This window comes from Amaranthus tricolor, chromosome 6 (genome assembly GCF_026212465.1).
Source record: "Amaranthus tricolor cultivar Red isolate AtriRed21 chromosome 6, ASM2621246v1, whole genome shotgun sequence".
In the NCBI taxonomy this organism is placed as follows: domain Eukaryota; kingdom Viridiplantae; phylum Streptophyta; class Magnoliopsida; order Caryophyllales; family Amaranthaceae; genus Amaranthus; species Amaranthus tricolor.
In genome coordinates, this window is record NC_080052.1 from 15,600,901 (window position 1) to 15,614,688 (window position 13,788).

Here is a 13,788-nt window from a genome sequence, read left to right on the forward strand (position 1 = left end):
AGGCTTTCTATTATGTTGTGGGACTAAAAGGGGGTCTTAGAGCATCATTAGAGTAAGAGAGATGAGACACATACATTAGAGAAGTTAGGGCATTGACGATTAGAGTGTTTTCTTGTATTAGTATCATATGTGGGGGTTTCACCATCAAAGGTGAAACCTTTATGGGTTAAGAGTGATCTCTTAACTATTGTAAGTTGAGTCATTAGTGTATTGTTAATTATATTAATGATAACATACTTTATTTGAGAGGGGTATCCAAAGATACCTCATAAATACATTGGGTTGATTGTTTGTTGTTCGCTTGTTCATACTCTGTTTTTCACTCAACTTCTACCCATTATTCTACCATTGTTGGGTCCGAGTTATTTTCTTTCAAAAACGTATACTAAACAAAGTCAGTATAATTATTGTATATTTTTAATGTGTCGTAACGTATAGTAGTTGACTTGAAAACTAAAGTACAGTCGATGGAACACAAATATTGATTATTTTGAGTATTTGCGATAAACAACACCTTTTTCAAGATAAGCCTACTTTATTGGACTTCTTTCTTTTCGTGCATTTACTTCTGATCGGCATTTTATCTATTTATACACTTCATACTATGCAACATCAATAAACACTGAAGAGTAAATATACATAGTAAAGAAAGTGTAAATGGAGATTATATGGCAATTATCCCTCTTTTTAATACCTATATTTTTCGTCTTAACATTACTTAAACCAACATCTAAAAAACCAAACTTACCACCAGGACCTCCAAAATTACCCATAATTGGAAACTTACACCAATTATCATCTAAGAAAACGCCTCCACATGAGGTCATAGAGAACCTAGCAAAGGTGTACGGCCCTATCATGCACCTCCGCCTAGGGGAAGTTTCGGCCATAGTAATATCTTCACCTGAATTGGCAAAGGCGGTGCTACGTACACATGACGCCAACTTCGCAAACCGGCCCGAGATTATGGTCGGGAAGTATGTTTACTTTGATAGCAGTGACATTGGGTTGGCCCCATACGGTGAGTATTGGCGGCAGGTACGTAAGATCGCCACGCTCGAGCTTTTTACGATGAGACAAGTTCAGTCGTTTCGGGCTGTTCGGGAAGAGGAGACTTACAACATGGCTAAGTCTCTTGCTTCCATGGCAGCTAAAGGTTCTGTGGTTAATCTCACTAAAGTTCTGTTTGGACTTATTTTTGACATAACCTCCAGGTATGTTACTCTGTGTCCATAACGGTCTTTAAATAAATGTGCATCTTATCAAGTTAAACTAATTCCCAATTTCCCATATATTTTCTTGAACATATTTAGGGGTAAAGTGTAGAGTCTTAAATATTATTTTCTTATTTGATTTTTTATGGCATAATTCATCAATTTTTCTTTGTTTGTCTATGTACTTCCTCCTATTCAATCTATTAATCTCATTTATTTTTTGTCATTATTCACTTATCACTTTTAATTTATATTTTATTCTTAATTTATAAGTTAATACATAGACATGTGTGGGATGATCTTGTTAATTCGTCTCGATACAAAGATTATTAATATTAACTTTATATATACTATTTAATTAAGAATAATTATATATATTTTGATTTAAAATGTTGTCTCGACAAGTGTGAAAAAACTAAAGGAGACTATTGAGCTGAATAGAAGGTAGTATTTTATTTTGAATCTATCTATTAAAACATTAGTCATGGGAATCTTGTTTAATTTATTTTAAAGTAAAAATTTTATTACAATTAATATTTTATTATTTTCAAATAAATAAAATTTGACATATTAAATATGTGCATGACAAATGAGCAAAACTGAACGGAACAAGTTAGTGAATACGAGGAAGTGTACGCTTAATTCAATGAAAAGTTAACGAAGTCTTATGATCTTATCTACTATATTGTCCTTTTTAAATGAAACATGCATGTATACATATTATTTGGAAGGAGCAAAGAAAATAAGAGGATATGAATGTTCCATACATTTTGAAAAGCCAAGTTCCAACTTTAAAGTACAATATAACAAAGTTGTGTTTTTTTTAATCTTCTGTCAGAAATAATTGACAGAAATTTGGACTAATACTATTTCCGTTTGAATTAGGTATTTTATTTATGTATTGAAAAATCTACATCTTAAATTGCGTGAATGATAAATTAATGGGACAAAATAAAGAGGACGTATATTCAAGTGTGATAGATAATCATTGACCATCATCATCATCATCATCCTACCCAGTATATCCCGCTCATAGAAAAAATACGGACAGAGTATAAGGAGGGAAAGACGGCGGCCACTCATATCCATAAAGGAGAACGCGGCCAAAGGAGTCCCCCAACTCGAGGAAGATAAAGAGACGTACTTACACATAAAAGATGACTTAAAGGCCTATAAAAAGGGGAACCACTAAAAAAGAAAACATGAGAACTAATAGAAAGGAAACGATAAAAGTAAGAGGTTAAGGATACTAAAAGGTAAACTAAGAGGACATCAGTAATCTAAGACATGGATACGGCATCTCCAACTGCTCCTATCCCTAATCAGGTCCGCAGAGTGGTTTAACTCATGTAAGTCAACCCTTATTTGCTCATCTCAAGTTCTCCTGGGTCTTCCTCGACTCCTCTTACCCTCTATTATAATGCTTTCTACCCTCCTCGCAGGGGCGTCGAAAGTTTTTCTCTGCACATCACCAAACCACCTCAATCTATTTTCGCGCATTTTTTCATATATAAGGGCTACCCCTAGTTTGTCCCTAAACTTTTAGTCCCTAATTCGATCCATCAATGTGTTCCTACACATCCACCTTAGCGTATGCATTTCCATAACTTCCATCTTATGTTCGAAAATCTTCTTTACAAGCCAGCATTCGGTCCCATATAGCAGAGCTGGTCTAACTGTCGCCCGGTAGAATTTTCCTTTTAACTTGCTTGGGAATTTCCTATCACATAGCACTGCGGTGGCTGGTCGCCATTTGAGCCAGCCCGTATGTATACGATGATTTACATCCTCATCAATCTCCCCATCCCTTTGAATGATCAATCTCAAATACTTGTACTTGGTTGTACTCTTAACAACTGCTTCATCTATGGACACGTCTGGTTCACCTGCTAGTGATGTCTCACTAAAGTCACAGCGCAAATACTCGGTCTGCGTACGGCTAATGCGCATCCTTTACCTTCTAAAGCTTCCCTCCACTCATCCAATTTGTTACTAACCTCCTCTCTAGTTTCTGCTACCAGCACTATGTCGTCCGCGAATATCATGCACCACGGTACTATCTCTCAAATAGATTTAGAAATCTCTTCCATTATGACAGTAAAAATGAAAGGGCTTAGAGCCGATCCCTGATGTAGTCCCACTTTAACCGGAAAAGGCTCTATTATCCCCATCGGTGTTTGAATGCTAGTCGAAACTCTGTCATACATATCCCGTAATGCCTCAATGTACACTGAAGAAATACCTCTAGCCTTGAGGCTATCCCAGATGACACGTCGTGGTATGCTATCATACGCTTTCTCCAAGTCAGTGAACACTATATGCAGATCTTTGTTTCGCTCCCTATGTTTCTCCATCAGTCTCCTCAAAACATGAATTGCCTCAATGGTTGACCTTCCTAGCATAAAACCGAATTGGTTCTCTCTAATCACCATTTCCGGTCTAATTCTCCCTTCTATCACTCTTTCCCACAATTTCATTGTGTGGCTTAGGAGTTTGATACCTCTATAGTTGCCTCATACTTGGCATCGCCTTTGTTCTTAAACAGAGGTACTAGTGTGTTATTCCTCCATTCTTCAGGCACCTTATGTGTCCTCAAAATAATATTAAAGAGGTTAATCAGCCAACGAATGCCCTTTTCTCCTAAACCCCTCCACACCTCAATCGAGATGTTATCTGGCCCGACTGCCTTTGTTCTCCCGATCTTTTTGAGAGCTTCTTCTAGTTTTCCTGTGGTAATATCACTCGTTGACCCATATTCCAGTAGTCTTTGGACGTCAAAAATTTGATTATCCACCTCCTTTGGCCCCCTAGACTCATTGAGCAGCTGGGAGAAGTACTGAAGCCATTTGGTTTTGATCCCCTCATGGCTCAGGAGAACTCGTACTCTCTCATCCTTGATGTATTTCACTACCTCTAAGTCTTGCCGCTGTTTGGCCTTAGTCCTCGCCAACTTAAAAATCTGTTTCTCCCCCTCTTTGGTATCAAGCTTGCGATATAAGTCCTCATAACCACGGTTTTTTGACTTCGTTACCGCTTTCTTTGCTGCCCGCTTTGCTTCTTTATAGCTCACTCTCTTTTCAGTCCTATCCTCCTCTTCCGTGCATACTATAAGTTCCTTAAATCTCTTGTTTTTATCTTTTATTTCTTTTCCACCTCATCGTTCCACCACCATGACTCTTTGAACACTTTTGGCTTACCCGACGACACCCCCAAGGTCTCTTTTGCCACTTTTCTAATGGTATTTGCCATGTTTACCCACATTTTGTTCGCATCCTCAGACTGACTTGGAAAGCCCAATAAACTTATCTTGCTTGACAGGATTGTGACCATATCCCCTTTGAGTCTTCCCCACATGATCTTTCCCTTGGACTTGACCTTCTTTTCTGCGATTTTCTTCCTCATCCTAAAACCCAGTTCTAAAAGCCTGTGTTGGATGGGCATCTCTGTACCCAACACCACCTTTACAATCCAAGCATGAGGCCCGATCTCCCTTGCGCACTAAGAAATAGTCAACTTAAGTTGCATGCCCGCCGCTCTTATAAGTGGTCAAATGCTCGTCTTTCTTTCTAAAGATCGAGTTTGCTATGACCAAATTTTTTTGCTTGCGCAAACTTTAGAAAATTCTCCCCACTCTCGTTCCTTGTCCCCAAACCGAACCCTCCATGTACCGAGTTAAAGTTGTCTGCATCTCTGCCTATATGTCCGTTAAAGTCTCATCCTAAGAAAACTTTCTCATCTTCCGGGATAGTTCTCATGAGGTCTCCTAGGTTATCCCAGAACTCGCACTTCACCTACTCATCGAGCCTAACTTGGGGCCCGTACACACTGACAATGGAAATGATCTCTTCCCCTACTACTATCCTAACTAGCATAATCCTATCACTACACCTCCTTACTTCAACCAATTGCTTCAGGATATCATTAGACACTAGGATTTCAACCCCGTTACGTCTGCCGTCCAAACCTGAATACCACAACTTATATCCCTTTATACCTTTTTCTTTTTGCCCCTTCCACCTAATTTCTTGAACACATGCTACATGAATCCTATTTAGAGCGCTCATTTGCCAACTACAACGACTTGGCTTCTAGGGTACCTATGTTCCAAGTCCCCACTCTTAGTTCTAGGTTCCGCTTATGTTGGCCCCCCTGACCCCCTCTCCTTGGACCTGACCTCAGGTGACCATAATTGCTTCCTAACTCTATATTCAGCCACTACAGACTAAGGTAAAAAGTTACAAACAGATCAACACAAAAGACAGATATATAAAAGAAAATACGTAAAACGATAAACACTACGAAAGAAATAACTTAGAATCTAATTGAACAGTACCAAAATATAACTACAAATATCGATTTAATTAAGCACGAGACGAAAACTCAATAAAAGACAACAAAAAAACACCCGAAAACACCGATTTAAAGTTGCACGAGACGAACACCCAATTGAAATACAGCAAAAACAACCAAGAACACTGAATGTAGAGCAAAATTTAAATAAGAACCTATTGAAAAACAACAAAAAAAAACTAAAAAAACTAAAGAATGCAAAACAGAACCGAGAAGGAAATGAGTAGGAGAAGAAAAATGAATGGAAAACAAAACAACACCAGATCAAGAAAAGTACTTAATTGCATCGAAAATCAGAGCAACACATGTTAATGGAGTTACATTTGGATGTCAATTTATGATATTAAATGATGTTCAGGGGAGAGAGAGCTATGTTCTTGAGGTCAGCTTACCCGGACGCCGGTTGCCGGAATACCATTGGTGGGAAGAAAAACGAACACCGACGGTGGTGGGTTCGTACCGAGAGGGAACCAAGTATTTACCTTTTCTTAACTTACCTGTGGCTCAACGTCCGAGAGGTACTTTTAGTGACGTTGAACTCAGGTTGACGGCCGACGGTAGATTGTTGGTCGCGGAGATAACCGTTTATGGGCTAAACTTGTTTGGGGGATAGTGACATAGCCGTTGAAATTAATATTTTTTAAAATATTAATCACACAACATGTTAGAGGATGACATTATTGTTAGTTTGACTTATGGCATGCTTGGATTGGGTGTAAATATTTAAGGGCGTAAAAAAAGTCAAAGTAAGAAAAAGAAGTAGATAAATGAGAAATTAGTGAAATTTGCTTATTGTAGAGGTGGAAGAAAGGTTGCAAAGTAATAAAAGATGAAGGGAGATTTTAATTTTGTGGGATAAATATTTATCCAAGGAGAGATTTCAATTACTGAAATGTATTACCTCCATAATAAGGGAAATCATTTTCTTTTTTCTTCATTATTTTTATATCATGCTCATTTTACCTTCTTTACAACTATCTCAACTACTTCAAATGCATCTCTATTTGCTTTCATTTCATTAATTTGACTTTATTTTCTATCTTAAATATTTATACCTAATCTAAGCATACCCTTAATGTCACTATATGATAGATGATAATGTTGTTGACTTTTAATTAAAATAATGATAGAATTTTGAAAATGGATTATTGTAATCTAATCAAGGGGATAAGTGCTAAGTCATTTTGAAGCCTAAGAACATTTACTACAAAAACTAATTAATAGTTATAGGAGTTACTCATAATGTTTATAAAATAATATACACTCTTCACTTTCTCGGATGTAAAGCAACACAAATGCGGATAACAAATAGACACTTAAATGCTATCTATCACATTGGAGTGTCCTTAGAATTTTACCCAACGACAGAGTTATAAAACTCATTAGAAATGAACATTTAATTAAAGGCTCTTAAACAATGGTTTTTATTTTTGACTAAATGTGCGATTATAACGACCCAAAAACAAATCGAGCTTGATACTATGATATAATTTAAAAAATAAGTTTGACCACCCCAAAGTAGGAGGAGAAGAAGTAACTAATGTGTAAACCCAAAAGAGGTTTACAATAAAATTAGTAGGTAGTAGTATGAGTTACTCCTCAAGTTCATAATATAGTATACACCATTCTCTTTCTCTGATGTGGGAAAACTCACCTTCGGGTAACAAATGGATGCTTTGCTAGGTCATTGCTGTGCTCATATACAGCCTATTTGTTAAATGATTGTTGGTTCAAATTGTTGGCGGATTTTACTAGCTCATAAGTCAACTATTTAAGCCAACTGTTATAAATGTTTATTTAGGAAAAAATAGATAAACGCGAAAAATCAATGAAATAAGATGCTCATAATAGCTTTTTGATATTAACTTACAAGTTTTAGAGCTAAGTTAAAAGACATTTTTTTAAAAAATGGCCATTCCACCAATCGAAGGCAAAAATTAAAAGCCTAGAAAAAGTTGGTGATTAATAACTTGCAAGATGAATTTAAAATCTAGAAGAGGCCAATTAAGAGGGGCTAATTTGACCAATAAATAACAAATGAGATTAAATTTATATGCACTAGACATAAAGTAGGTTATAAAGCTAAGTAACCAACTCTCATACAAACATAGATAATAACTCATAAAGTGAAATTTGGATTTTATTATATCATACCCGGGTTTAACTTGTTGATTATCTTTGTTTTTCATAGTATTTAAAATATAAATCAGATTAAAATATATATGATAATAACTACGTTTTATAAAAACTATAAAAACAATATATTAAAATTTATGCAAAATATATATATATATATATATATATATATATATATATATATATATATATATATATATATATATATATATATATATGAGTTGCTCAAAGTTCTCATATGAAAACATTTTAACATCTGTAAAAATCATGTTATATTTTTTTTGGAATATTTAAATCGTAATCAACAAAATGTAATGGAGAAAGTTTCATTTATTATAGTTGATTAAAAGTTAAAAGTTAACGCACTTAAAAAATAAGAAGTTAATTAATAAAAACTGTGTTTAATATTACATATATTGGCAGAACGGTATTCAATAGGAAAGGGACCGATCAAGAAGCTTTTAGAGCATTAATAACATGGATTTCACAAAACCACACTGGATTTGCAATTGCGGATATATTTCCTTCATTGAAGTTTCTCCATTCAATCGGAGGGACGATCAAAGAAATGGAAATGATGGTTGAAGAAGCAAATAAAATTCTTGATCCCATAATAAATCACCACAAATTCTCCGAGAAAAATGATCAGAAGGAGTACTTGCTTGATGTTCTTATGAAATTTCACAAAGACAATGTTAAGAATACTTCTGACTTTTTTCTAACCACCAATAACATCAAGGGCATAATCTTGGTAAGTGATTATCTTTACTTATATGTATTCATGCATTATTTCAATTTTCACTAATCCAAGTTATATTTGGTTAAAAATTATAAAAATATTGATATTATTAAAACTCACCATAAATCAAAACAAAAAATAATTATTTTGACAATTTTTAACTTATAATTTAAACAAATTAAGAGTAATTGGTGAATAATGCAAAGAAGAGATATGACCTTTAAACACTTTTACCTTTGTAATAGCACTAAGTAATGGATATTTCTATAGTGATTGACTTTTAACGCCAATCACCATGTTTATCTAATATTCGCATTAATAATTCAAATATGACCTTTGAGTCATTCAGTTTTCTAACCAATAAAAAATACTAAAATTGCTCATAAAAAATTTTAAAATCAGCAACTAATTTCTATAAAAGTTATATTTTGAGACACATTCATAAATTTTCAGGTAATCATTAATATACTCACACTTAGTAGATAATCTTATAATATATTATTTCATAAATTCTATTATTGTGGTTAGCCAATTTCAGAGGAACTAATGTCAATGATTGACCTTAATAATAGGAAGCATCTTTTAAAATATTAAAAAAATAAAAGAAGTGCACCTTATTTAATAAATTGATTTTATATAATTTATCATATTTCGAAACCTAATAATGATAAATATTTTTGGTCATCTAGGAAATTTTTGGTGCGGGGAGCGAAACATCTTCACTAGTAATCGAGTGGGTTATGGCAGAATTAATAAAGAATCCAAAGGCAATGGAAAAGGCACAATATGAAGTTAGAAAAGTACAAAAAGACAAAGGCATGGTTGACGAATCAAGCTTAGAAGAACTCAAATTCTTAAAAATGGTAGTGAAAGAAACAATGAGATTACACCCTCCTGCACCTTTCTTAGTCCCAAGAGAAACCATCGAGCATTGTCAACTACAAGGCTATGACATACCTGCTCGAACTCGAGTTGTAGTTAATGCTCGAACAATCGGAAGAGATCCCAACTATTGGTCTGAGGGTGATAAATTTAAGCCTGAAAGATTTGAGAAAACTTCAGTCACTTATAAAGGAAATGATTTTGAGTACATTCCTTTTGGTGCAGGAAGAAGAATTTGTCCTGGTATGGGATTAGCTAATGCAAATATTGAGCTATGTGTAGCTACTTTGTTATACCATTTTGATTGGAAGTTACCCAATGAAATGGCACCAGAAGATCTTAATATGGATGAAGTATTTGGATTATCGGTGAGGAGGAAAGATGAATTGCATGTGATTCCAACTTTGTTTGAGAATTCATGTTTTAAAATATGATCTTCATGCAACTTTCATGATTACACTTGGTGATTTTATTGAAAAAATATACTCTGTTTATAAAGAGTTTAATGTGATCAGTCGTGCAATAATGATACTTATTTAGTGTATAATAATTAATAAAGGGATTAGTATGTTGTATGTTGAGTAAATATACAATGTATTATTGGAGTTTATTACATATACTTACTTTCGTTTTATTTGTTATATTTTCTTTAAGTGTTTGTTTAACCCACCAATTATTTCCTATGTTTAATTTATTGATATAAGTAGGGGTGTTAAAAATTTGATACCGAATCAATCTGGTAATCTGGATATCCAGTTTTTTGGATAGTGAAAATCACTATTCGGTTTTTGATCCGAAAAATTAGATAACCAAAATTCGGATATCCGGTTCAATCAAGATCGAATACCGGATATCCAGTTTTCTTTCTTTTTCTTTTTGAACAATTTAACATTTTCTCACATAAATATTTTAGCTCACATGGTTTTTTTCTTTAATCAAGCTATTTTTTTAAACTTTGAATACAAATCGTTTTGGAAATATAGTTTGATTTTCAAAAGTATAAATTAATTACGGTAAATTAGTTATACAACTTAGTTATGATTGAAAATTGTACATAATTTATCAGATTTATAAAACTAGGTACCGGATTGGATAATTGGGCAAGATATTTTTGAACACCCCTTGATATAAGCCATATATTCTCTCCCAATTTGATTTACAAACACAATTTTTTTTCATCTTATCCACAAAGGTTTTTCCATTAATTCGCTTGTTTTTTATAGTAACTTTTTCATTAACAATTGATAGTCCTTGTTTTTACAAATTAGTTGGGCTTAGTAATCAGTGATTACTCTTTAGTTTTTGTTCATTTTCATTGCTTTTGCCTAGATTTATGCCATTTGTAGGGTACCATGTTTGTTAATTGTGTTTTGCAGATTGATCACCCATTTCGTAGCCTTAAAACTTGTTAGAGAGATGTCACCTGAAGAGAAATAAGGGTAGGAGCTGAAAAAGAAGTCCAACTAGCGTAAAGCAAGTAGCATCGCTCATGAAAAGACTCATTTAAATTCTCATGGAAATCAACGCACCCACAATGTTGATTTCGTTCATCAAAATTGATTTTGTCTGCTTCAAATCACGTTGAATTTAGAGCTGTAATGAAAATGTTATGAGAATTCCAAAATGGCAACAACTCAATCAAAAAGATCATTGGAGATAGTAAGTTAAATAATTGATCGTTCCATGTGGAAAGATCGTACATTCCCTAGCGTAACAGGAATCAACATAATAGCATAGGGGCAATTACGGGAGAGAGCTTTTCCCTTTCTTTAAACCTGTATGTGCAAGTACCAATACTCATGACAATGATGTTAACTTTAATCATATTATCGAACATGCTTTATCATGTACACTGGAGGAGAGTGATGAGGATGTGCCGAGTGTGAGTGGATTAAGGTTTGGAACGATCGATGATGTGATTAACGTGGGGCGTTTGAGACTTTACTAAGTGTGTAGAAACCATGCCTTGAACGAGGCAAGGCATGGGAATGTGTGGTGCTTGTTCGAGGCAACAAGAAAAGTCAAAGTCAGAAGTTGGCAGCCAAGGGCTGCTCATTCGAGTGTTGAGTGGCTCGTTCAAATAGGAAGAAGATCAGCAGGCAGAAGGTGCAGAAATGTCCTGCTCGTTCGAGCATATGGCTGGCTCGTTCGATCAAGCTTGTCAAGGGAACTCAATGGCTCTTTTTACTACGGCTTTGTGTATTGAATGTGTGCATTACTTGTTTACTGTGATTGTTATTGCTATGTTTATTATCATAGTTAATTGGGTGGTTAATTGTGCTTTGATGGTGCATTGAGTGTGGTTCTAAGAATAATACTCACGTTCCTCTATAAAAGGGAGTATCATTCATAAGAACAAAGCACCATAAACACATTGTTGAGAGAGTCTATTGCATTGTTAGAAAATTGATAGTGTTCTTACTTTGTTCTAGCATTTGTGATCTTGAGAGAATTGTTCTCAAGATAAGGGGAAGTTTATTATACTTGTAATTTTTTTAATTCAATAAAATAAAACTACATTTGAGGGGGAGCTTTCCAAGATACCTCAATAAACACTTGTGTTCGTTTTGCATTTGACTTTCATCTTATTTTTCATTGTTGAATCTCTGTGAGGATTTCAATTCAATTGGTATCAGAGTGGAAGAGCTTCTTGGGCTATTTGGTGTGAGAAAGTGAGGTTAAAAGAGCAAGAAAAACAACATGATTGAAGGGGAAAATTCTGTATTCAATTATTTGATAGGAAGATCAAATTTGCAATATGGGAAAGCTCAGTGGTGGATTATTTGGTGCAATAAGGCATCGATGATGCGTTATTGAAGGAGAGGCCAAATAAAAATGAAGAGGCAAAATGGACACAAATGAGGAAAAAGACGGTAAGCACAATCCGACTTGCCATTACACCTGAAATCAAGTATCACTACTTGAAAGAGACCGATCCCGGTGAATTTTTGGTAAAATTACAAACGGTGTATGCTTTCAAATCCCTAACCAATTAATTTTTCTTGAGGTGGGAGTTGTATCAACTCATGAAGGATAAGGATACAACAATGCAAGACCAAATTAACACATTTAACAAGTTGGTGTGCTAATTATTGAATGCGAATGAGAACTTAACGAATGAGGAGCAAGCATTACTCCTATTGGCTTCACTTCCAAGGACTATAGAAACATTGTCCAAACGCTTATAGGTAGGGATTCTACTCTTGATCAAACATTGGCGACATTGAGAGAGAATGATAGGTTCACGGTGAGAAGAGAGGGGAAAGAAAAGAAGAGTGTTGGGGATTTCTTGTTTAGTGAGGGTTCTAATAAGGGGAGAACCAAGGACAAGGGATATCAAAGAAGGGGTAAATCACATGGGAGGGGTGATCTTAGTGACAAAGAGTGTTACTATTGTAAGAAGAAGGGGAACATACAATTCATGTGCAAGGAATTTAAGGAGCACCTTAAGAGAATGAAAAACTTAAGGGATGGTGGGAGACATAAGAACGAGAGTAGTATGAGTGCCACTCTAGGGTTTGTTGGAGATGATGACTAAGATGGGGCTCTATGGCTTGATGGGGAGTGGTTCATAGTAAAGGATGAGTAATAGACTCCAGTTGCTCATTCCACATTTGTTGTGAAAAGGAAAAATTACTAAGCTTAGTTATGGTGATAAGGGCCTTGTTACTTTACCAAATGATGAAAAGGTGAAAGTAGAAGGTATTGGTAAGGTTGAAATTGAGACACATGGAGGTGTCAAAAGCAAACTTAGTAATGTAAGGTTTGTGCCTAAGTTTCAGAGGAACCTTATTTCTTTAGGTAGACTTGAGAGTAAAGGAAGCACTATTAAAACGAGTGGAGGGATTTTGAAAGTCATTAGAGGGAGCCTTGTGCTTATAAAGGGAGTTAGAAGTAAGAGGAACTTATATGAGTTTCAAGTTGGTTGTGGTAGCCTATGCCACAAAAGTAATGATGGTTTGTTTGTGTCAAAGAGAGTTACATTTGAGGATAATAAGAATATTACACTTGAGGGGGAGAGTGTTAGTGCAAGTACCAATATTCGTGACAATAACGTTAACTTTAATCATATTATGGAACATGTTTTATCAATGAGGTGATTAATCTGGGGTGTTTGAGGCTTCACTAAGTGTGAAGGAACCATGCCTTGAACGAGGCAAGGAATGAGAATGTGTGGTGCTTGTTCGATGCAACAAGAAAAGTCGAAGTCAGAAGCTAGCAGTTAAGGGCTGCTCGTTCAAGCGTTTAGTGGCTTGTTCCAATAGGAAGAAGATCAACAGGCAGAAGGTGCAGGAAGGTCTTGCTTGTTCGAGCATGTGGCTGGCTCGTTCGAGTAGGTCTGTCAGGGGAACTCAATGACACTTTTTCCTATGGTTTTTTGTATTGAGTGTGTGCAATACGTACTTGTATATTGTAATGTTTGTTGTTATGTTTATTATCATAGTTAATTGGGTGGTTAATTAAGCT

The 13,788-nt window shown here is 35.1% G+C and overlaps 1 protein-coding gene across 1 annotated transcript; it reads left to right on the plus strand.

The window, feature by feature from the left end:
• The first annotated feature begins 524 nt into the window (after positions 1-524).
• Positions 525-9,990, plus strand: LOC130814599 (desmethyl-deoxy-podophyllotoxin synthase-like). Its single transcript, XM_057680719.1, has 3 exons — positions 525-1,214; positions 8,124-8,451; positions 9,129-9,990. Exons 1-3 carry the CDS (start codon positions 658-660, stop codon positions 9,753-9,755), a joined length of 1,512 nt encoding a protein of 503 aa, XP_057536702.1. The 5' UTR covers positions 525-657; the 3' UTR covers positions 9,756-9,990.
• Positions 9,991-13,788: the final 3,798 nt, after the last annotated feature.

Bases quoted from the DNA above. Each gene is read 5' to 3' on its own strand.
- LOC130814599 (XM_057680719.1), top strand. From the start codon at position 658: ATGGAGATTATATGGCAATTATCCCTCTTTTTAATACCTATATTTTTC. The intron at 1,215-8,123 runs GTATGTTACTCT...ATATATTGGCAG, and splicing joins ATTTTTGACATAACCTCCAG to AACGGTATTCAATAGGAAAG. The intron at 8,452-9,128 runs GTAAGTGATTAT...TTGGTCATCTAG, and splicing joins ACATCAAGGGCATAATCTTG to GAAATTTTTGGTGCGGGGAG.